Below are 21,597 nucleotides of genomic sequence, written 5' to 3' on the forward strand. Positions count from 1 at the left end.
CTATGAGAGCAGAGCCTTTGGCCAAACGCACACGGCTCTAACTGGGCGCTCTGGGTGCCCATGAAGGTTGCTTACCAGTGTTGTTGGTGGTGTTGGCAGCCTGTTCAGCTCTCAGCTGAGCACATGACCACAGAGACAAAAGTCAGGTGTTGGCTAGATGCAGAAAGAGTGGGCTGTGGGGAGGTGACCCGAATGTCAGCATTGCAGCTCATCAGCATGGAATCCAAGCATGAGAGTCTGCTCTGCTCTTCCTTGAACAAGGATAATGTCCCCTTAAATCACTGACAAAGTTTGGGTGGGATGTACCAAGCTCTTGGAACAGGGTCATCTCTTGTTATTCTCACCTCCAGGGACAGAGTCACCTCATCTTCAGCCTCTCAGTGTCATCTAGCTGGGGTCCCACTGTTTCAGCAGAATTTCTCTCCTCTTCTCATATTCCTGTATCTGAAATCGCCCTGTTAACAGAGTCTCTTGTTTCCAGAACCTTTGGGAACTTGCCTGGGAGTTTGTATGGGAAGCTGCTTCAGGAAACAGAATTATAATTATATGTCATCATAATACCACACATTTCATCAAACACAATAGAAAAAGCACAACATTATTACAGAAATAAAAATGTGATAATAACACTTGTGCTCTGAGGAGGGCTCTCAGCACATTTTTAAATGCACTCAAATGATAGGCAGGGTGAGCAAGGAGCTGAGATCATTGGTTTACAGAGGAGACAAATAAATTGTCATTACTTAGAAGCTGCTCATTGATTCCTGGTGCTCAAATAAAATCGAAAATCAGCAAAGTGTCCTGGTCCCCACTCTCTCTGACCTCATGTGCTTTTCTCACTCCTGAAACTCAGCAGGCAAATTACTACCCCAGGACCTTTGCACCTGCTGTTTCTTCTTCCTGGAAATAGTATCCATGGATTGCTCCTCCTGCTGGTTTCTGCTGGTTTGCCCCAGAGAGGCTGTCTCTGGACATTTATTAACATAGTTCTCATTTCCATTCCTATACACTATCTCACTGGCAGTTAAGACCACTTTGTTGGCTACCCAGCACTGCTGTAACAGGGATATCTACCACAAGGGGATTGATTTCACGAACAGAAATATCTTCTTTGACAGTTTAGGAGCCTTGAAGTATCAAGTCGGGGTGCTGGCTCTGGAGAAGACATTCTCTTTTTTTGCTTCTGAAGGAAGATTCGTATCTCAGCACCTGGGGGCCTGCCATTCTTTGAAGCGCCCCAGGTGCCCTGGTCTATCTTTGTGTTGAGGAACTTCCTAGGTCCAAAGGACACGCTCTACTTCTGGTGATTCTTTTTTTTTTTCAGTGATTCTTTCTTGACAATATTGAGGCCCCTTTCTGTCTTGGTTTCATCTCCTCTTTTGTTTCTCATGTGATGATAGGCCTAACAGACCATACCCTGGGGAAACATCCCATACGTGAATCAAGGCTGTGGTGAGATCAAGGGTGATACGTCCCACCCTTTATCCTTTAACAGCTGCCTGACTCATCAGATCATGGGGGATGGTGGCAGGACTTCCACACCACATCATTACCTACACAGACTTAGTGGGGACACAGGTCAACCCAGGACTGCCATCTAGCTTTTTCAAGTAAACCAAAACCAAACCTGTTGCCATTAGGTTCATTCTCTGGGAGAACCCATGAGCAGACCTGCCCCATAGAGGTTTCTTCACTATAATCTTTACAAAAGCAGATTACCAGGTCTTTCTTCCATGGCACTGTGAGGGGATCAAAGCACCAACCTTGCAGTTAATAGCCAACTGCAAACCATTTGCACCACCTAGGGTGTGTGCATCTCAGCACTGATGTTGATAGCACCTTACCTATGGCATCTTTCATCCACGACCAGAGGGAAGACTTACTAGGAGCCCAGGGGAGGCCACTAGAAGGCTCTTCCCGACTATCTTCACTGCGATAGTCTGGGGGCCCGTTTGTGAATAAGACGGACAAGAACTCTAGCCTCATGTAGTCAGTGCAGGAGACAGTGACCCTGGGAACAAATGGAAGACTCAGCAAGGGAGTAATTGATGGATCAAGGCAGTAATAAAAAAGAAAATAAGGTGAGGGGAGAGGGTTCTCATTGCCAGTACTCAGAGGAAAACAACCATCTGGTGGACTTTGTGCTTTACTCCCTACAAAGCCCTTGATCTCTCAGGATAGAGTGAGCCCCAGGACACGTGGGCCGGGGACAGCATCTCGGCTAGCACAGCTTGCCCCACAGCGCCACCTGGTGGCAAAATGTGTCCATGCGCGTCCTGGCGGCCTTGGGGTTCCCAGGGAGAGAATTGGGGAGCATGGTCCAGATCATTTCTTCATAAGCAGTGCGCTTTGAGATTTACAAAGGTCCTTCTCGTAGAAAGAGAAAGGGAGGGAAAACAGAGAGGAGAAAACAAAAAGCAAGTAAGAACAAAAGAAAAATGGACTCAAAGACATAGTGAAAAGAGACAAAATGATGAAGGAAATAAAGAAAAAGAGAAAAAGGTTCTTACCAAACAAGCCAGGGTGAGCCCAGCCAGAGAGGAGCGGGGCCTGTGCCTGTTGTGCCTCTGCCCCAGCTCTGTCCCAAAGAAGGACGCCCCAAACCAGCCTTGTCTTTGGTCTTGAGTCTAGAGCAGGAGTGGCCCCACCTGGGCGGAGGGACCGACTTCCAAACACTGTGCGGTCCGCAGCGACACATGCTGGACAGATGGGGCACTGCAGTTACCCCTGGAAATGGAGCTTCTGGTCGCCCAGACATGCAGCCAGGTGTGGTTATCACGTCCTTCTCTCAAAAGAGGAAAATGAGGCTCCAAGAGAGGTGGGGGGGCCTCCGGGGGTCACTGAGCTAATCCAGATGCTGGACAACCGGGATGTGGCATAAAGTGAGTACAGGTCCTTTGGCTGGCTGCAGACATAGGTGGTTCTGGCTTCTAGATCTGGTATTTGTTAATGTTTTTAGAAGATGTAATTGCAGTTCGCAGGATGGACATGGTTCCTGCTCTAAGGTCCTTCTCACTGGTGGGAAGAACAGTATTGACAGAGCTGAACTGAGATCAAATCACCATGCCTTTGTCTCAGGCTTCCAGAGTGATCCTTGATCACACCCAGGGTCATCTCTGCACCAGCTTCGTTTGCAAATCAGGAAATAGACGAGGAAGCTGGGACCAACAGGCACCAGGATGTCACCTTGGAGGTCTGTCATCAGCTGGAGGGCTGCCTGCCCCTTGTGGTGTCCCTGGCCACATAGCAACTCCTGTCACCAGTTCTTTCTCGACTGGCATTGCCATGGTAACCCCAGGGCTAAGGGGCTGGACCCTGAGAGACCGCACTTAAGGGGCAGGCCACCTCTGAGTCTGCAGGTCGCATGTTCTGGGTCCAGGGGGCTGCAGGGAACTGGAGAACTGGCAGCATCCACACCTCTGCACCTGCTAACCTGTGACCAGGTGGGAGTGGGCCACAGAACCAGAGCTGGTTTTTCCCAGAAAATCCAGACTCAGAAACTGGGGGTGAAATCTGCTGGTTCTTACATATGTTTGATTCACAATTTTAAAAACAAACAGTAGAAGAGGAAACCAGTACACAACCCCCTCGGCGCAAGCTTCAGCCTGCACGCTCCGGTTTGAGACATTGTCACCTGTAATGGCCACTGTTTGAAGCAGTACCCCCACGCTGCATGTTGTGTTGTCAATCCTAAAAGTTCCAACTCTCCTCACTGACCTGGCAGGTTCAGGTCTGAGAAGGGACTCAACCTGCTCAAGGCCAGAGACCCCTCCCCATCTTGTTCAAACCAAGGCTGTCCCCTCCATCCCTACAGACATGTCAGAGACTGAGAGGCAAGAGACAGCTCCGGCTGGGCAAAGCCGGGCCATTTCCTACCAGGCCGAGGCAGGCACAGAGCCTGTGACATACAGGGTATCTACTGACGGCTGTGCTCCAATTGGCCAGCTGTGGCTAGCCTTGATTCTGACTGGCTGAGAAGTAAGTCCAACCACAGGGTTTTATTTTGCTCTTAACCCTGATCTAGACTCAAGGGTCTTGCAGGTCAGGGAGGAAGATGACCAAGAGATCCCCTGATCAGGAAACAAGGCAGTTTCTGCTCCCACGCTGACCCCTTGACACTTGTAACACACTGGGGTACAGGTCGGGGGCTAAGAGAATAGTTTTTCCTAACATCCCCGTGAAGTGGAGCTCAGAATCCCACAGGAAATTAAGTATGACATATAAATTGTCCCTGTGCTGGACACCTGAGTACCTAGACCTGCCGGGTGATCTCAGGACCTACAGAAGTGGTATTGTCCCCATTTCACAGAGGGAAACACTGATATACAGAGTGATACCATCACTGGCACAGGGGTCACTGACTTAAGGACACACAGTGTTCCGCAACCAGTACTGTCCTCCATGTGACCTTCCAAGTACAAGTTCATTCCAATTTTTATCTCCATTCGGGCCTCCCAAACCCATCCCATCCAGCGTCAACCACAAACAATGCAACGCAAAGATCAAGAAAACCAAAGCCTTTTTTGTATTATAAACTGACTTTTAATAATAATAAAAAAATCTATCATGGATTTAAGGAAGATATGTACATTTTAAAGTAAACCAGTGCACAGCGCCCTGGCCCTCAGGTCACTCCACACCCTTTAGTGGGGCAAGTCTTAAGCTCCGGATGGCCCACATGTGTCCATACAATGACAAGAAAAGCTTTTTGCAATCCCGTGCTCAGTGGCAAAAGAGGGAAGGGGGTCCCCTGGACCCCAGTGCTGGCCCCTTGCTGGACCATACTCAACAACCAGAGGTGGCAAGACCCCTCCTTCCTCCCCAGCTATGGCACATCCCTGCAGGCGTGCTGACCCTGGTGGGGACACTGCCATGTGGGCCCACCACCTAGAAGACAAGCAGCATGGCTTCCTCTCTCCCTAGCTGGCTGAGAAGTCCTGAATGCCCGGCTCTGAGACACTAACACCAAAAATTTAAAAAAAAAAATAAATTACAGAAGCCACCCATGAACTTTTTCCACTGAGCTGCCTTCTGCCCAAGTGACAGACCCCTGTCTGGGTGAAGCCAGGGCCTCCCACCCCAGCCAGACTCCCTGACCCGATCACCTCTCAAACCCTTGCAACCAGCCCTTCAAAGAAAGCAAAGTAATTCATCATCACGTGACCCGGCGAGAGGCTGGGGCCTGTGAGAAGACTGCTGACCCCTCTAAGCAATACCTTATGACCCTAGTATTTTAAAAAGATGAAATACTGGCATTGTTTGAATTGTCAATAATTTTTTTCTTTTTTTTTTTAGTAGAAATGGGAAAAGTTATCAATACTATCTTATTTTGGTCCTCTGTTAGATAACATCTTTCTCTTTGAAATTTAAAATGGCAAATATATAATAATCCCACAACCTGGAGGTGGAATATCTTGACACTAAAAGAAAACAATCTCAAATGAAGCAGAGTGATCGCACGCCCCATAAATAAAGTCGGAACAATTCTTGTGCCCGGGGCTGCGCAGACTCCTGCCGGCCTGGCTGTCGCGTGTCCCGTCCCTCCGGCTCCACCAGCAAGGCACAGCTCTTCGGAGTCTCTGAGCAGGTTAGTACAGGGGTTGGGGTGGGAGGGAGTCTGGAGGCAGAACGGAGGGGCCAAGCGGCCTGGAATGTGGACATGTGTGGTGAGGGGAAACCAATGGCTTCAGAAAAGTGCAGGTCAGCCATCCCAAGAGAGCCTTATCTCCAGGGGGTCCAGCTGCTGCGCCCCTCAGGTTCACCCCAAAACCTGGAGACTGGAGCCAGGAACTAGAGCCTGGCTGCACGCATCAGCTCTAGGGCACCAGCACCCCTCAGACTTCCAGTGAAGTGGGGAGCACAGCTGGGGGCTGAATGGGGTCTCCCCCTGAGTCAGACAGAAACCCGTCCTTGCGGAGGTGGGGAGCAGATGCTTCAGCCATCTCCTGAGGAGGCCGTGAGGCCACTCCATCTTCCTCTGTCCCTAGCTCCAGAGGACGCGGCCCAGCGTGGGCAGCCTGGCCTCAGGGGTCTCCGTCCACCGGCGGCTGGCAGAGGCGGTAAAGCCTGTGGATGGAAGCAGAGGGTGAGGGGGTGCTGGCCAGGTCCGGCCCGCTTATTATTCTCTCCACTTGTATTTGAATGGTTCATTCAGGCTCAGAAAACATAACTTGGCAGGTAAGAACAGATACAGGACCCTGGGGGCGCAAATGCTTTGCATGTGGCTAGTAATCAGGAGGTTGGTGGTTCAAACCCACTAGGTGGCACCACAGAAAAAAGACCTGTCAATCTCCTATAAAGATTACAGCTCAGAAACCCCACGGAGCCCCTGTGTTCTGTTCTACATGGGGTCTCCCAAGACACATCAACAAGGTACAGGGTGGGCAACTTGCTCCGCCCACACCTTCCCCAGCTGTCCAGCCCCTTCCTGGGTACGGCAGCCCTGGGAACTCCTTTCTTCTGCTTCTTAAGGAATGACCAGAGGAGACATCAGAAAGCACAGGTGTGCACGTGTGTTTACAGACACGTGTGTTATTTATTTGTCTGTGTGTGTGTTGTCACATGCTGTTAGGCAGCTGGTGGATTTGAACCACCTGACTGTGGTTTGGCAGTGTAACTTCTTACCACTAGGTCACCAGAGTGTGTAGGTGACTATCTGTCATGCTGTTGTTGTTACGTGCCATTGGAGGGGGATTGGTTCACAGCTGGTTTTCCAGTGGATTTTCTAGAGTCTGTAAAATGTGCAGGTGGAGACTGACCATCCTGTTCCCTCAGAACAGCTTGTGGATTCGAACCACTTGCCTTTGGGTTGGCAGCTCAACTCCTTACTACTGGGCCACCAGAGCTCCTCCTTTTTCACACTAATGGAGGTCAGTTAGACAGAGAGTCTGCCCCTGTTTCCCTCCACAGATCTCAGACTTTTCCATGCAACACGGGCTGGGGGACAGTCTTGGTCTGCGGACGACACCGGAAAGGTTAGGAGTGCATGCCCTGAGCTCAAAGGGGCCAAGGACGGCTTCAAGCAAAGGAGGCTCCTTCAAGCAGAGCCCACTATGTGCACTTGGGGGGGAGAGGATGGCCACCCCAGAGACAGGGGAACCAAACAGGATGATGAGCATAGTGATGAGTAAAACAGGCAACGTGGCTCAAATGTTAGTCAGAAGCAGCCTCTAAGCCTCGACTGCCTGAGTTCACATCCCAGCTCAGCCACTTGGCAGCTGTGTAACCACAGGAAAGACACTTAACTTCTCTGTGCCTCAATCACCCACCTGCCCATTGAGAAGAACTACTTTGCAGCGGATGGCTGAGGCATTAACAAGCACAGATGGATGTGCACGTGTGTGTGTTTACTGATGTGTGTTTTGTATCTTTGTATATGTTACGGTTGTGATGTACCATCAAGTAGGAATTAACCCAAAGCTGACCCTCCAGTGGGTTTTCAGAGGCAGTAAATCGCATGGGAGGAGATTACCCATCCTTCCCCTGTGGAGCAGCTGGTGCAGTCAAACCGTGTGCCTTTGGGATTGTACCACAATGATTGTGAGTGTGTTTTTCACACGCACGCAGGTCTAGCAGACACCACCTGCCCTGGCTTGTTGTACTCCGCAGAACTTGGGGATTTTTCTACGCAGCTCCTGGGTTGGGGAGGGGACTGTCCTGGTCTTCTTGAGGGCTGCATGGGGCGGAGGGTTCGGAGGGTTTGCATCAAGGTTTACTATTGGGAGTAAATGGGTTATTAAGGAGTTTGGCGTTAGGACCGTGTAAAAACTAAAAAGACATGTGGGGAGATGAGCACCTACAAGGACTGGTCAGACATGAAGCAGGTCTGTGTGTGATCATAGCTCTGCACAATGGTCACTTCCCGGCTTTGCTGACGTAACCTGGGTTACAGAAGGCATGACCTTGGGAGAAGCTGGGAGAGGGGCACGCGGGGACTCTCATGATTACTTCTGCAACTTCTGGTGGGTCCAACTACCTGGATACAAAATGTTAAACCTAAAAATTGTGAGCAGCTGTGATATTAAACCAGACAATGGGGACAGACAGAGGACAGAGACTGAAGGAGCTAACGTTAACATGGGAGCCGGGTTGGGGCTGCAGCACGTTAGGTCCCTAAAAATCACCTAGTTGAATCCGAGTCATGGAGACCCTCCCGCAGGTTTCTGAGCCATAGTGTTAACAGGAGGAGGTGCTCTGATGGATTCAAACAGCCTACCTTTGGGTTAGCAGTCTGACATGTAATGCTCTATGCCACCAGGGCTCCTTTTAAGACAATTAGAAGGTTTTAAAGTCAAGTGGGAAGATGCTAGAGATGAGAGAAGGGACTGGCTCTGCAGGCAGCAGAGGGCCAAGCTGGGTGAGGGCTGGTCACACAAGTCACTGCCCGATGGCTGACTGCAGGGGCCAGTCTCATCTTCCTAGGAGAGATCTGGGAAGAGGCAGGAGATGCAGTCCTGTTCATCCCTACCCAGGTGGGGACTCCATAATGAGGAGAGGACTGGCCACTCACCGCGGTGCACCCTGGGGCATCTGATCCTTGACTCGAAGGTTTTTGGCCAGAATCTCCACCCTGGGGCCCTAGAAAGAAAGGACGGTGAGGCTGAGAGAGGCTGGCCTCAGCTCATGTTCAGAGCACTCACGGTCGGCATAGAGACGGGAGAGGGAGCCGAAGGCCCCTGGAGGTGACATCATCAGCCCTTCCTGAGAGTCCACGTGTGGCATCACTCAGCCCCAAGCCAGCCCTGCCTGGGCGACCCCCCAGAGCCCCCACCTGCTTCCGCATGATGTCTGTGGCCTGCATGATGCATTTGGGCAGCAGCCCGTGGCTCCGTGCCAGGACGGCGGCCTGCTCCAGGGACACGCTCAGAGTGCTCCTGTGGGAGGAACAGCGGGGGTCACTCCCTGCCTTCCAGGGGCTCCGTGATTCCACTCATCCACAATGTCACAGCGTCACAGCCCCAGGACCCAGGGTCCTCATCCTCTCCCCAGTCCCAGGCCTCACTCCTTCCACAGGGCCTCGGCCTGGGCGCTCTCCCCTCCCCTCCCAATAAAACACTCACTGCTAAGCAGTCAGTTTCGCTCACAGTGACCCTGAAGGACAGAGCAGAACTGCCCTGCAGGGTTCCTAAGACTGATCAGTACCCAAACTGACGGCCTCATCTTTCTGCTAACGACCAGCTGGTGGGTTTGAACTGCTCATCTTCTGGTTAGCAGCCAAGTACTTAACTGCTGTCCCATCAGGGTTCCTTCTCCCTTGAACACCTCCCCTGTTCCACCTTGTTCCCTTGACCTGCCCATTCTCCTCTCCCACAAGCTCACCGAGCTGAACCTTTACTGTCTTGCTGTCTGAGCCCAGAGCAGGGGCCTCTGCCTTCAGTTCTCTGGGGTTTCCCTAGAGCCCAGTATTCAGAGCACGCCGCCAATGTTTACTGAGTGTTTGAGTGAATGAATGAATGAATGAACAAACATCCCGTCACTTGTCAGCAGAGGCCCCAGTCCTCCCAGAGCTGACACTGCCCAGTGACAGATTCAGAATCTGCACCCACCCCTGCCTGCTCGCCCCACGTCCCCGTCCCCCCGTGGGGTCCCTGCTCACCTCTGCATGCCCGTGCCACACATGGCGATCTGGCAGGCCCCCAGGCGGTAGCAGAGCTCAGAGGAGATGGGGATGAGGCCCGCGCCCAAGCTCCCGGCGGCACCAGGTTTGGGGTGCACGAGGGACTTCATGAGGCGGCAAAGCTCGTCCAGGGCGTTGATGGGACGGATGAGCTGCAGGACACACGTGTCCAGAGACCATGACGGGAGGAGCTGCGCCCCCAGCCCCCTTCCAGTCGACCTCCACGTTATCTCCTTCCATCTGGCTCTGGAGCTACGCTGTCCTCCATGCTCTACTCAAGCACCATCTGCGGTTCTCCACTGCCCTGCAAGCTGGCATTCAACCTCGGCACAGAGTCCAGTACTAAGCTTTCCATCTGATTCACCTGCCCAAGTGCGCCCTTCTCCAAAGCCACCATCATCAGCTCATGCAGCATATTCTCAGAACAAGCCTTCCTGCCCTGCTATCTTTTGACCAACAAGTAGGTACACAAAATGATTCTTCAGGAACTTTCTATATCTTGGTGGCATTTTCTCAGCCAGATTATAAATTCTCAAGGACTTGCTTCCCCCACTTTCTCAAGAGCCTCCCAGCCCTGGGGTCAGTACTCCAAAACAACAGTCAAATCCCGGGTCCTGTCTGAACCCTGACTGCTGAGTCCTGACTCCCAGAGCCCCTAGTCCAACTTCACGGGGTGGGGGATGGGTGGGCACACCTGGTCAATCTTCACCGCCGTGGTGCTGGCGTCTGTGGGCAGGTTAGAACGTTCCAGGTAAAATGCCCTGAGAGAGAAAAGAATGCTGAAGGCACCACACACACACCCACACACCCACACCCCTGCCATTCCAGGTAAAATGCCCTGAGAGAGAAAAGTACGCTGAAGGCACCACACACACACACACACACACACCCACCCCTGCCAGCTTCCCGCCCAGCTTCCCAAGACCCAGTGTTCCGACTCTGCGACCCTCGAACCTGCTGGAAATTGTCCAGAGCATTTTACACGCTGCCCCACCCAGAGTCACCTGTTCCTCCAACAGTCCCATGGGGGACACAGGAAATGCTACCTCCTCAGGGAAGCCTTCCTGGATTGTCCAATCCAAAAAAGATCACTCACACCTCCACTCTCCATTCCCTCATCCTGCTTGATTCTTCTCCAGGTACTTCTAGCAAAACGTCAACTTCTTATTTACCGGCTACTGATTATTACCATCCTCATCCTCATCATGACCGCAATCATTATTATCACCCTCTTCTAGAAAGGGGGTGATTAACTTTTTCTGTAAACAGCCAAACTTCAAATATTTTCGGCCTTGTGGGCCCATCACCCCACGGTGGTCTCTGTCAGCACTGCTCAGCTGTCACAACGGTGTGGAAACAGCCAATGACACTATCTACATGAAAGAGTGACTGTGGCTGTGTTTCAATAAAACTTTATTTACAAAGACAAAGGGATGGGCCACATTTTACCAACTCCTGCTGACGAGCACAAGCTCCATGAAGAGGAATGGAAGAACCTCAACAAGCCTCGTCCACAAAAGGCCTCAGTGAGCAGGTGTTGAATGAAGGAAGGAGAGAAAGGATAATCATGGAGGTGAGAGTTCAAATATTTAACCCAACAAGGTATAGAGGAGATCAGTGGTTATGACTGACCCCCAAAGATGCAGGTTTAAATAATACAGCTGGATGGTTTCCTTGACAAACTAAAGCAGCATTTTTCTATTTTCTGATTTCTATTTCCCTAAGAATCACCACGGGGATCTTGTTACTACGTGAATTTTGACTCGGTTTATCTGAGGTGAACATGCAACATCTCAGAAGGGGTCAACCCAGAGTGAACCAGTTCGAAGCCCAGGTTTCCTCGTCTGTAGAATGGGTCTGAAAGGCCCACCATGCAGGCTGATGGAGAAGCTGGCAAACTCAGCCACTCTCCATGGTTTTCCGACTCCAACCCAGTGCACACAGGGCAGGTACCTGAGTTTGCGGTAATACTGCTGCACCTTCTCCAGGGACTGAGCGTTGATCTCCTGCTGCAAATCCTCAGGGCCCGGGCTGCCTGCAGGAGGCAGCACCTCCACATGCTCCAGAGCTGTTAAGGGGAGAGTCACAGGGTGTGTGTGTCCCAGTCCTGGAGTGTCCACAGCTGGCCGACTGGCCCCTGGGCACCGCACCACCCTCAGGGCTCACCTTTCGTGAAGAGCACGGTGTGCAGCCTCAGGCTGGCCCCACTCTCCAGGCGGGAGGGCAGCTTGGAGAAGTGGTAGCTGTCGAGGTAGAAGATGACCTTCAGCGCCTGCCGGCTGCCCTCAATGTGGTAGAAGACATTGGTGTCTGTGGGCAGAGAAGGCAGGCTGAGCTCTCTACACAGAGGGAGCCCTGATCTCCTTAACTGGGGCAGCACCGGATACCCTTCCAGGGGCTTCCCTGTTCTCGCCACCCCAGAGGTAAGGCTTCAGACCTCGTTCTCCCATACCTCAGGGGCGGCCTCACCTCCTGTTGGTTCCTTCACTGTCACCCTCAGGAAGGCAACCTAACACATCCGTGTCTGCCCAACCCAGACGGACGGCTTCAACCCGGCCTTCTCATCCTGAAGGCAGAGCCTCAGCCCTCGTCCTCCAGCTCGGATCTGAGTTTTGTAATGTGCCATCTAGTCGGACCTGACTCATAACTGACCCTCCAGGGGATTTCAAAGGCTGTAAATTGCACATGACTATCTTTCTCCTGAGGAGAAGCAGGTGGATTTGAACCTCCTGCCTTTGGCTAGCAGCTGGGCTGTAGGCAGGAGAGAAGAGCAGGGTGGTCTCTGAGTGGACTCTCCCACCCCTTGAGGAAGGGAGGAAGCACTCACTGGCCACGTAGTTCTCATCCAGCTGTTTGAAGGAGAATGTGACGTTGTCCAGCTCTGACAAGGTCACCCAGAGGTCCTCCAGCATGGTCCGTTCCTCCTTCTGCAGGGAGACGACAGGGCAGAGGGGCCTCAGATGTCACCCCTCGGTGAGGTTCTCATTTGAGAAGGGGTAGAAGGTGGGGTGCGTGCTCTGCCTGTGTGGAGCGCCACTGTTCAGCATCAGTCAGCAGAGGGCGCCCAAGGCACTGGACAGCACTGGTGGCTGCAGGACGGCGGGCAGGGCCAGGGAATGGGCACAGACAAGCAAATGCCCCAGATCCTCTATTTCTACTGGATCTTGGGTCTAGATCTTGGCCCCCTCAAAATGCTGAGACGGTGGCTCAACCCTCCCAAGTCAGCAGAGACATGCCTGACTCTGAGCCCTGAGCCGGACGGTCAGGGAGAAACCAGGACACGAGCAAGTCTGACCAAGAGAAAGGTATTCCAGCTGGACGCCCAGGGTTCGAATCCTGGCTCCCAGAGCCTCAGTTTTCACACCTTTGACATGTGGGCGGGGAGGGGCTCCCAGGACTAAATGGGAGTTCTTCCGGGGACATTACCAAGGTCCTCACCAGTCTCCTCCTCACCCAGCACCCATGGCAGGTCCTTAAGCTGTCAACTCAGATCACGCTCCTCTGCCCCTCCCAGCCCTCCTGAGACTCCCACCCCTCAGAGTAACAGTCACAGTCTCCCATGGCCTGGGAGGGCCCCCACGCTCTGACCCAGTAATACTCGGGTCCTTTTCGCCTCATTTCCCCTTCTCGTTCTGTCCCTGCCACACTGTTCACGAATATCACACACATACTTCTGCCTCAGGGCCTTTGCACCTGCTCTCCTCCAGCCAGCAAGGCCCCTCCCCCAGTGTCCTGCTGGCTCCCTCCCTCCCTTCCTTTTAAGTCTTAGGTCAGATGTCCCCTTCTCAGGAGGACTTCACTGGCCACCTCATCTAACCGTCGAACCCCCCCATCCCAGGCCTTCTCGGCCCTTCTTTTCTTCATTACTCCCCGTAACCTCTCACTACACACTGAGTTTCTCAGCCTCGGCACCGCTGGCATCTGGGACTGGATTAATCTTGGTTGGGGGGCTGTCCTGAGCATTACAGGATGTTTACCAGCAACCTTGGCCTCACCCCTGAGCTGTCAATACACTTCACTTTCATGGTGACCATCAAAATTATTCCCAGACATTGTGAAGTGACTTGGGGTGGGCGGAGGGGGAACCTGCCCCTGACTGTGAACTACTGGTTCATGTGATGGATCAAAACCCAACTCCCTGCTGTCAATTCCAGCTCCTACTGAGCCTTTATCTGTCCTTGGAAAGCTGTAGTTGCCAAGGCTGTAAATCTTTACAAAAGCCGACTGCCACATCTTTCTCTCACGGAGCTGCTGGTGAACGTGAACCGTCGACTCCGGGGTTAGTGGCCGAGGGATCTGCCGTTGCTGTCACCTGGGCTCCTTAGTTTATGTCCTACATCTCATTATTGAGTTGTTTAGGTTTTTCTCTCTCAACTAGGATCGAAGGTTCCTGGCTCTGGGGACACTCTCGTTCACTGTGGGATCCCAGTGCCTTGAACAAAGGTACACAGTAGGTGCTCAATAAACCGCAGCAGGATGAATGACACACGAGTGAGAGGAGCCCGAGGGAGAGGCAAGCTGTCCTCGGTGCCACAACCCCCCACCCCCAGTGCGTCAGTGGGGTCTTCATCCTCTGCCCTCGCTCACCACGGTGGCCGGCGACAGCAGCGACTGGCAGTGCAGCAGGACGCCGGTGGCTGCCACCTGCTCCAGCCACTTGCGGCTGGCGTCGCGGCTGCTCTCCTCATACTCGCCATTGTTGTTGTAGCGGTAGCTCAGGGCGGCCAGCAGCTGCTCGGAGAAGGTGCACACGGCGGCCACCAGGGCCTGGCAGAAGACGGAGTCCCTGCGCAGCTGCAGCTCGGCGTCTGCAAGCAGAAGTGGAGGTCTCACCCTGAAGCCCTCACGCCCGGGCCAGAGCCAGCCTCCGAGGACCACCCATCAAGGGCCTCCTTGCCAGAACTAATCCCCTTGCCATCCCATCCACCAAAAGCAAACTCGCCTAAAATTCAGTTCTCTCCATGACCCACCTGCTTATTTTAAAAAGGATAAGCAAGTTGTGCCTGGATGTTCTGAAGGCGTTCCCCAAGCCCCCTGCCCTCAGCGTTTCCCTTCTGTGTCGGACACCTCAGCCTTGGCCGGCTGGAGGTCAAACTCCAGGTCTTGAAAATGAGTTTACAGTTTTCTGTAGTTTGAGAAAGTCTGTCCTCCCCCCCATCCCTTCACTTGACACTGGTTTGAAGAACTGGCCAGTCTAGTCACTCAGAGGTCCCAACTGTTAGAAATTGTTCTTTTTCAGTGACTAGCTCTAGTGAACAGGCTTCTGGTGAGATGAATTTTTAACTCGAACGCCCTTTCATTCCCCTAGACTGAGAAGGGAAGGACAGGAAAGTCTTCAAGGTCCCCCCCAAATTCAGTTCATCCCTCCTCTCTTCCCCAGCCTGCCAGGTTCAAAGTCCTCAGGCTCACCCTCAGGGTGCTGCTGGCAGCATCAATGCTGTGGGTCACTGAGTCAGTTCCAATACAGAGACGCCCCGTAAGAGAGACCCAAACTGCCCCGTGCGGCTTCCTGGGCCAGAAGCCTTCTGGAAGCAGACTGCCACACCTATGTCCAGTGGAAGAGCTGATGGGTTCAAACTGCTTACCCACTGCACCACAGGGCTCCTATCTCCAGGGAAGCCTTCCCGACCATCAATACTCTACCCCTGACCGTTGTCAGGATCTACCTGAGCCTGGCAAGTGGCCAGAGAAAGGAGTCCTAGCCTCAGGGGCCTGGGGCCTGCCTTCCAGATTGCAAAGGAGGAGTGGGGCCCAAGTGGTTAGTTCCTGGAGGTTCCAGAGACTTGTGCTTGTACACCTGCCCCTCAAGTCCCTCCCCAAAGGGCCAGGAAGACCTCAACCTTGAGGCCACATGGCCAGGGACGAGGTCCCCTGGGCTGATGGTCCTGAGTGGCACTCTACAGGACGGCGTCCTGGGCACCTGCACCAGGTGGGACTCACCTGTACACTTCAGCAAGGCCAGGAGCAGCTGGTTCTTCCCGTCTGGAAGGAGAGGGGGGAGGAGGATGGGCTGAGAGGGGCTGGCAGAGGGGGGAGCTCAGCTCCTGTCCCCTCAGCATGAGGGCTCTGACCCCTCTGCAGAGGGGCCCTGGGTTACACAGCGGTGCTCTAGAAGCTTATGCTGGCTGATGAATGACACTCGTGGAACTGGACCCCACGTGTTATACCCAGATTACTTACTCTACATGGACCAAACAGAGGCTAAAGCCAGCGCCTTTAACTCCTGGACCAGGACCCCTTATTCAGACTTCGGACACACACGTGTGAACACATGTTCACACATGGTAACACACATGACTATGTACACACGCAGAGGGAGCAACACATACCCCTTAGAACTACACACAGTCATACACACACACACTCAGAGACATGTACTCACAGGCACATTCATGTCCATACACGCGTCCAACACAGGCACTACCCCACACACGTGTACAGAAGCTCAGTCCTTCCAGAGGCCAAACATACTGGGTCCTTCCTTGAGAAGGATGCTGTTGGGTCCAGAAGGTGTTTAAAAGAAGAATCTGAAAGAGTCCTGGGATATGACTTCTCTGGATACTTAAACGTCCTGGACAGGCACAGAGGGCTACGGGCTGGGAGGTGGTGTCAACAGCAGTGGCAGCTGCATATACACACTGAGGACTGACCATACACCAGACACCATTCACACTAAGTCCTTTATTTGAACTGTTTCGTTTAATCCTCACAATAACACTTAAGAGAGGTAGGACAATAGATTCATCTAACAGATGAAGAAATCAAGGCACAATGACGCCAAAAAATGTGACAAGATCACACAGCCAGTAAGTGGCAGAGCTGGGACTCAAACCCTGGCAGTCTGGCTCTAGAGTGGATGCCCCTGACCAAATAAAGTCCTAGAAAATAGGACAGTGCCAAGGTGACAATGACTTCCAACCCAAAGGCTATTCCCCTGGGGAGAGTTGCAGAGTTCCTGGACTTCCAACTTCTGGAGGCAAATGTCTCCTGGCTGGGAGCTTTTCAAACCCAGCACTCCAAACTCAAAGGATGACAAGGGACAAGGTAATAAAAGATGTATGAAGCAGACACCAGGCTGCAGGAAGTGATGGGGACTGGAGTGACCTGCGAAGTCCGGGGAGATAGGGAGTGTGGAAACAGATGTTCTGGTTCCTTTCACATTAAGAATTCTAGCCCATAAACTCTCTCTCTCTCTCTCTCTCTCTCTCTCTCTCTCTCTCTCATATTCTCTCATTCTCTCTCTCTCTCTCTTTATATCCTTTCCAGGCAGACTGACCTTCCACATATTTCTGAATGTTGTCCACCAAGGTCTTGATGGAATTGGGGAGGTTCCAGGGGTCTTCCTGGATGCTGATCTGGATTAAGCTCCGCCCACGAATTGTACACTCTTCTTTCTGTTTAAATTCTAGGACATAAAAGTGATATGAGAGTCAAGGAAGGAAAAGAAGTCTGGGGAAAAAGATGGCACAAAAGTTTATGTCACATCACCACACTCCAAAGCTCAGCCTCTGAGATCAAGAGCACTTGCAGGACTCTTGAATATTAATTGATTCATGGAGGAAAAAATATGTGATACACATACTCCTGCTTCATAGTCCATACTCGTGGCAGACATCACCAGTCAAGCTCAATGCTCCTTCCAGCTACCCTGAGATCATGATGCCCTACAAGGGTAACCAATCCTGTCAGGCATCATTAATCAAGCACAGCATTCTTTTCTTCTAAATCATACAGGCATATGTTTCGTGGGTATTACCTCCTTGTACCTACAATGAATTGAGCTGGCACGTGCACTGCAGCCTACTTTAACCTTTCCTGTGCCAAAGCACAGAGAGGGAAAGTGTTTTTCTAAAGTCACTCACCTGGCCAGTGACAAATCTGGGACCTGAATGTGGCCCCAGCAGAGTCATTCTAAACCAGACAGAAGCCTCGGCTTCTAAGATCCTTGTGGGCTTGGTTCCTCCTGGTTTGCTGTTGCTGAGGTTAAAAGGTGATGGGCCTTTTGAGGTCCACTCCTTAAAGCTGCTGCTGAGACTTCCTGGGAGCCCCTGGTCCAGAACACCCCATCTTCTCCTCTCCTCCCGTTTTCACTGAAGAACAACTGTTTGCTGCTTTATTAACTTCTGTACTCACTGGGAACTCCCTGAGGCCAGAGTAATGCCAAGTTCTCTTTAGGGACCTCAGTATAAGGCCTGGTACGAGTAGTTCTTAGAAAATAGAAGGGAACTATTTACTGGCTGTTTGGATGGATGGATGGATGGATGGATGGACGGACGGACGGACGGATGGGTGGATGGGGAGGCAGAAGGAATGAGTGAAAATGACTGTGGGTAAATAAGCTTAAGCACAGCACAGTTTGTGAGGACGACAAGGACTGTACAGGGTTTCTCTCTCTTGTACACAAGGTCACTATGAACTAACTTGGAGGCACTTAACAACAAACAGCTGACTGGTAAATGGGTGGGTGGGTGGATGGATGGATGGATGGATGGATGGATGGACGGATGGATGGACGGATGGCTAGACAATTGGTTGGATGGAAAGATGCATGAATAGATGGTTAGATAGATGTATGGACAGATAAAACAGATGGATGGATGGATGGATGGATGGATGGATGGATGGATGGATGGATGGATGGATGGATGGATGGATGGAAATATGGAAGATGGATAGAGGGAGAGACAGACGGATGGATGGATGGATGGGTAGATGGATGGGGAGACAGGAGAAGATAGATTAAGTGGAAAGAAAAGTAGATGAGAGAGAGAACATTTTAAAAAATTCAAATTCTTTTTCTCTCCTAAACATTTCAAGAAGCAAATCTCAATTTGGTGCTTGCTGGCAGGTCAGTTAACATTTAACTCATAAATTTCTTTCTTGAACAAGGAACTCCTGGGTAGAGAAAATGTCTAGCCAGAGGGAAATGACATTTCTTGTTTCTATTGGATTTATGATAGCATGTTAAACTGGATTCCCGTATGTGTATGTGTGTGTGTATGAATCCCCGTGTGTGTGTGTGTGTTGGGGCGTGTGTGTGTATAAAATGCTTTAAAATTTCCTTTTAAAGTTAATTTTTAAGAAGGAGATTCCTTTTATTAATAATGCAATGGCAGTTATAATGCAGGCAGTAAACGAAAATGTTTTAGAAAACCTGCAAGGACGCAAACAGAGACAGCGGATGTGGCTGTGAACACGGAGGGGCCATGAGCAGCCCTCCCCCTCATGCTGCCAATGTGAAAAAAGAAGCCCGGCAGGGTTCAGAGACCAGCCCGGGCCTGGCTAACTTTTATGAAGTTAAAAAACCGGAGGGTGAATATTGCAGCTTTCCCAGAGCATCTGGGCTCTGAGACACAGTCTTTGATTTTTGTGAGATTTTTTTTTTTACAGCTCTTTAAAAATGTTAAAGAACATTCTTAGCTCACAGACCACACAGACACAACCCATGGGGACAGACATAACCCACAGGCTCAATGAAGTCTGCTGGTGCCTGGACGAGCCCACAGCCACAGGGCAGGAGGGGACCCAGCTCGGGCCATCTCCCTACAGGGCGCTGGCACCTCTCCTGGCCCTGCCTGAGCCTCCTGTCAGCTCACCTTGCAAGCTGTGGTCCATGGGGAAGTGCTTGGTCTCTTCAAAAGCCCTGTTCATGACTGGCCCCTTGAGGAGCGCGTTGATGGAGTCCACCTAAGGGGGCAAAGCACTCTGGTGAGTGTGTCCCCCACGACCCTGCAGACCGAGGAAGCTGGGCCCCACCGTGACGCTCCTGCTCCCTGGAGGCCCCTGGGTCCTGAGTTTGGTTCTCGCCAGAGGCCCCACCTGGTTAAAGAGATGCTCCAGGCAACCGTGAAGCTTGTCCTGTTTGTCCGACGGGATCCGCATGTCACAGGGCAGCTCATCCCCTGGCAAAAGGAAAACAGCAAGTACCCAGTCAGCCAGGACACTTAAACACGCATACGCCCCAAAGGCTGGGAAGGACCCACCCATCAGCCCCTCAGAGACCAAGAACATAAACGCCGAGCTGGCTGTGTCATCTGTCTCACCCAATTACGTCATTTACTTCTCCATTCTGCACCCATAAAATGAAGTTCCCCCCTAAGATTACATTTTGACCACCATGGGCAAATGTCCTGTAACGTCTCATTCAGACTTTCGGACAATCTATGACTCCTGCTCCACCTTACACCTTTCCAGCCTCTTCCCCAAAGAGAAAAATGCAGCTACAGCAGCTCAAAATCCAGATGCGATTCAGAGCCACGCCGAACACACAGGGCCCGGCTGTGTGTCCCAGAGCAAATCGCCTGACTTCTCTAAGCTTCTGTTTCATCATCTGCAAACTGGGAAACAGGTTCCAGAGTATGACACAACTTGACAGGGTCGCTGGTTCTGCAAACAAGGAGATGGAGAAAGAGCGCCCCAAGCCCCCTGGGTCACCTCTAGCTTTTCCCACCTAATCAGCCACCTCTTTTAAGCTCCTTCTCAAACCCCCACCCCCGACAGGTTTTTTAAGCAGCGTATCTTACACATGATGAAACATTTAGCTAACGTGCCATAAGATCCCTTGATCCTCGATCTACACTCCGCCTCTTATTCTTGTGTTAAATTGAGGTACAGCTCAAATGGAATGGTTACGTGCAGGCCCCGTCTGCAGGGACACACAGCCATGGTGGCAGCCTGGGAACGGGGAGGCTCCCTTCTAAATAACGAGCCACGGGGGTGGGTGGCCTGGTCACAAAGCAAATTAAGTAAATTCTCTTTTTTTAAAAGGCTGCAACAAGGAAAAAGCTAAAATAGGACAACAATAAAGAATAAAACAAAGTAAAACAAATTTCAGGCTTTGCAAACTGTCAAGTACATAGAAAAGACAAAGAACACAGTTAGTTACTAGATTCCAACCCATGGTGGCCCTGTACTATGACGTGCATCTGCCCCACTGGATGTTGTTAGCAGGGACTAGTCCTTGGAAAAGGACATCATGCTCAGAAAAGTGGGGGTCACCAAAAAGGAAGCGAGATAATTAACACGATGGACTGACTCAGTGGCTACGGCAGCAGACTCAAGAATGAAGGAAAGAAAAAATGGCAGAGGACAGGGCAGAGTCAGATCGGTCGTCCACAGGGCCGCTAGGTGTGCTAGCTGACTCCACAGCACCTCAGAACAACGTCATAAATCTTTACGGGAGGAGCCCTGATGGCTCAGTGGGGAAGCACTCAGTGGTTCAAATCCACTGGCCACCAGCTGGAGAAAGACACGGCCATCCCCTCTGTAAAGATGACCACCTACAACATTCCTGAGGCACATCACCTCTGTGACAGTGGGAAGCTGTGCTCCCTGTGATCATAGCCGCCCTCCCAGAGCCAAGTGCATGGCCTGGCCCATAGGAGATGCTCAATAAATGTCTGCGCTCCCGTGAATAGAAGGATTTGTGAACTCGGAAAGGACTGGATCATTTTAGAGGATGAAAGGAGTCATATACTATGAAAGGTGACACAATACCACCTAACTAACTACAGTCAAATACGCTGAGCTGGAACCAACTCACTGCTGATCCTCCAGCACGTTTGTGAGGCTGTAAACTGCATGAAAGGAGAAGGCCCACCTTTCTCCCATCGAGCAGCTGCTGTATTCAAATCAAGTACCCAAGGGTTGGCAGTGCAACTTCTTACCACTAGGCTACCAAAGAAAGCCCCCTTGGAAAAGAAAATCAGAACCCCACCAGAGTGTGGGCCCCTCCGCCCTGAGCATGCACCACGCACTCACCAGACCCCATTTCATCGCTGCCCAGGTAGGAGCTGTTACTTCGCACGCTGGTGTAGGAAAGGACGGAGTCCCGGTTACTGTTACACTCACTGCAGAGGGGTGGAGAGAAGGGGAGAGTTACCCTCTGGCTCACTGCCCCTGCTCCCAGAGCCTGGGAATCACAGACGAAACCCTGGCCCCTGGAGTGACAAGCGCCCCAGAGGACTGACCACCACTGCTTG

At 51.8% G+C, this 21,597-nt stretch overlaps 1 protein-coding gene across 1 annotated transcript in view; it reads right to left on the reverse strand.

Moving 5' to 3' along the window:
* Positions 1 to 6,023: 6,023 nt before the first annotated feature.
* Positions 6,024 to 21,597, reverse strand: part of PREX1 (phosphatidylinositol-3,4,5-trisphosphate-dependent Rac exchange factor 1) — a 211,849-nt gene continuing 196,275 nt past the window's right edge. The window contains exons 29-42 of the mRNA XM_006881749.1: positions 21,377 to 21,465; positions 19,436 to 19,518; positions 19,213 to 19,303; positions 16,893 to 17,021; positions 15,557 to 15,598; positions 14,204 to 14,424; positions 12,444 to 12,543; positions 11,783 to 11,926; positions 11,570 to 11,684; positions 10,311 to 10,377; positions 9,596 to 9,768; positions 8,771 to 8,873; positions 8,510 to 8,577; positions 6,024 to 6,066 (exon numbers count right to left, since the gene is read on the reverse strand). Of these exons, the coding sequence (XP_006881811.1) occupies positions 6,024 to 6,066; positions 8,510 to 8,577; positions 8,771 to 8,873; positions 9,596 to 9,768; positions 10,311 to 10,377; positions 11,570 to 11,684; positions 11,783 to 11,926; positions 12,444 to 12,543; positions 14,204 to 14,424; positions 15,557 to 15,598; positions 16,893 to 17,021; positions 19,213 to 19,303; positions 19,436 to 19,518; positions 21,377 to 21,465 (1,468 nt within the window). The remainder of the gene's footprint in view (positions 6,067 to 8,509; positions 8,578 to 8,770; positions 8,874 to 9,595; positions 9,769 to 10,310; positions 10,378 to 11,569; positions 11,685 to 11,782; positions 11,927 to 12,443; positions 12,544 to 14,203; positions 14,425 to 15,556; positions 15,599 to 16,892; positions 17,022 to 19,212; positions 19,304 to 19,435; positions 19,519 to 21,376; positions 21,466 to 21,597) is intronic.

This window comes from Elephantulus edwardii, unplaced genomic scaffold (genome assembly GCF_000299155.1).
Source record: "Elephantulus edwardii isolate Elephantulus edwardi_28Jun2011 unplaced genomic scaffold, EleEdw1.0 scaffold00015, whole genome shotgun sequence".
In the NCBI taxonomy this organism is placed as follows: domain Eukaryota; kingdom Metazoa; phylum Chordata; class Mammalia; order Macroscelidea; family Macroscelididae; genus Elephantulus; species Elephantulus edwardii.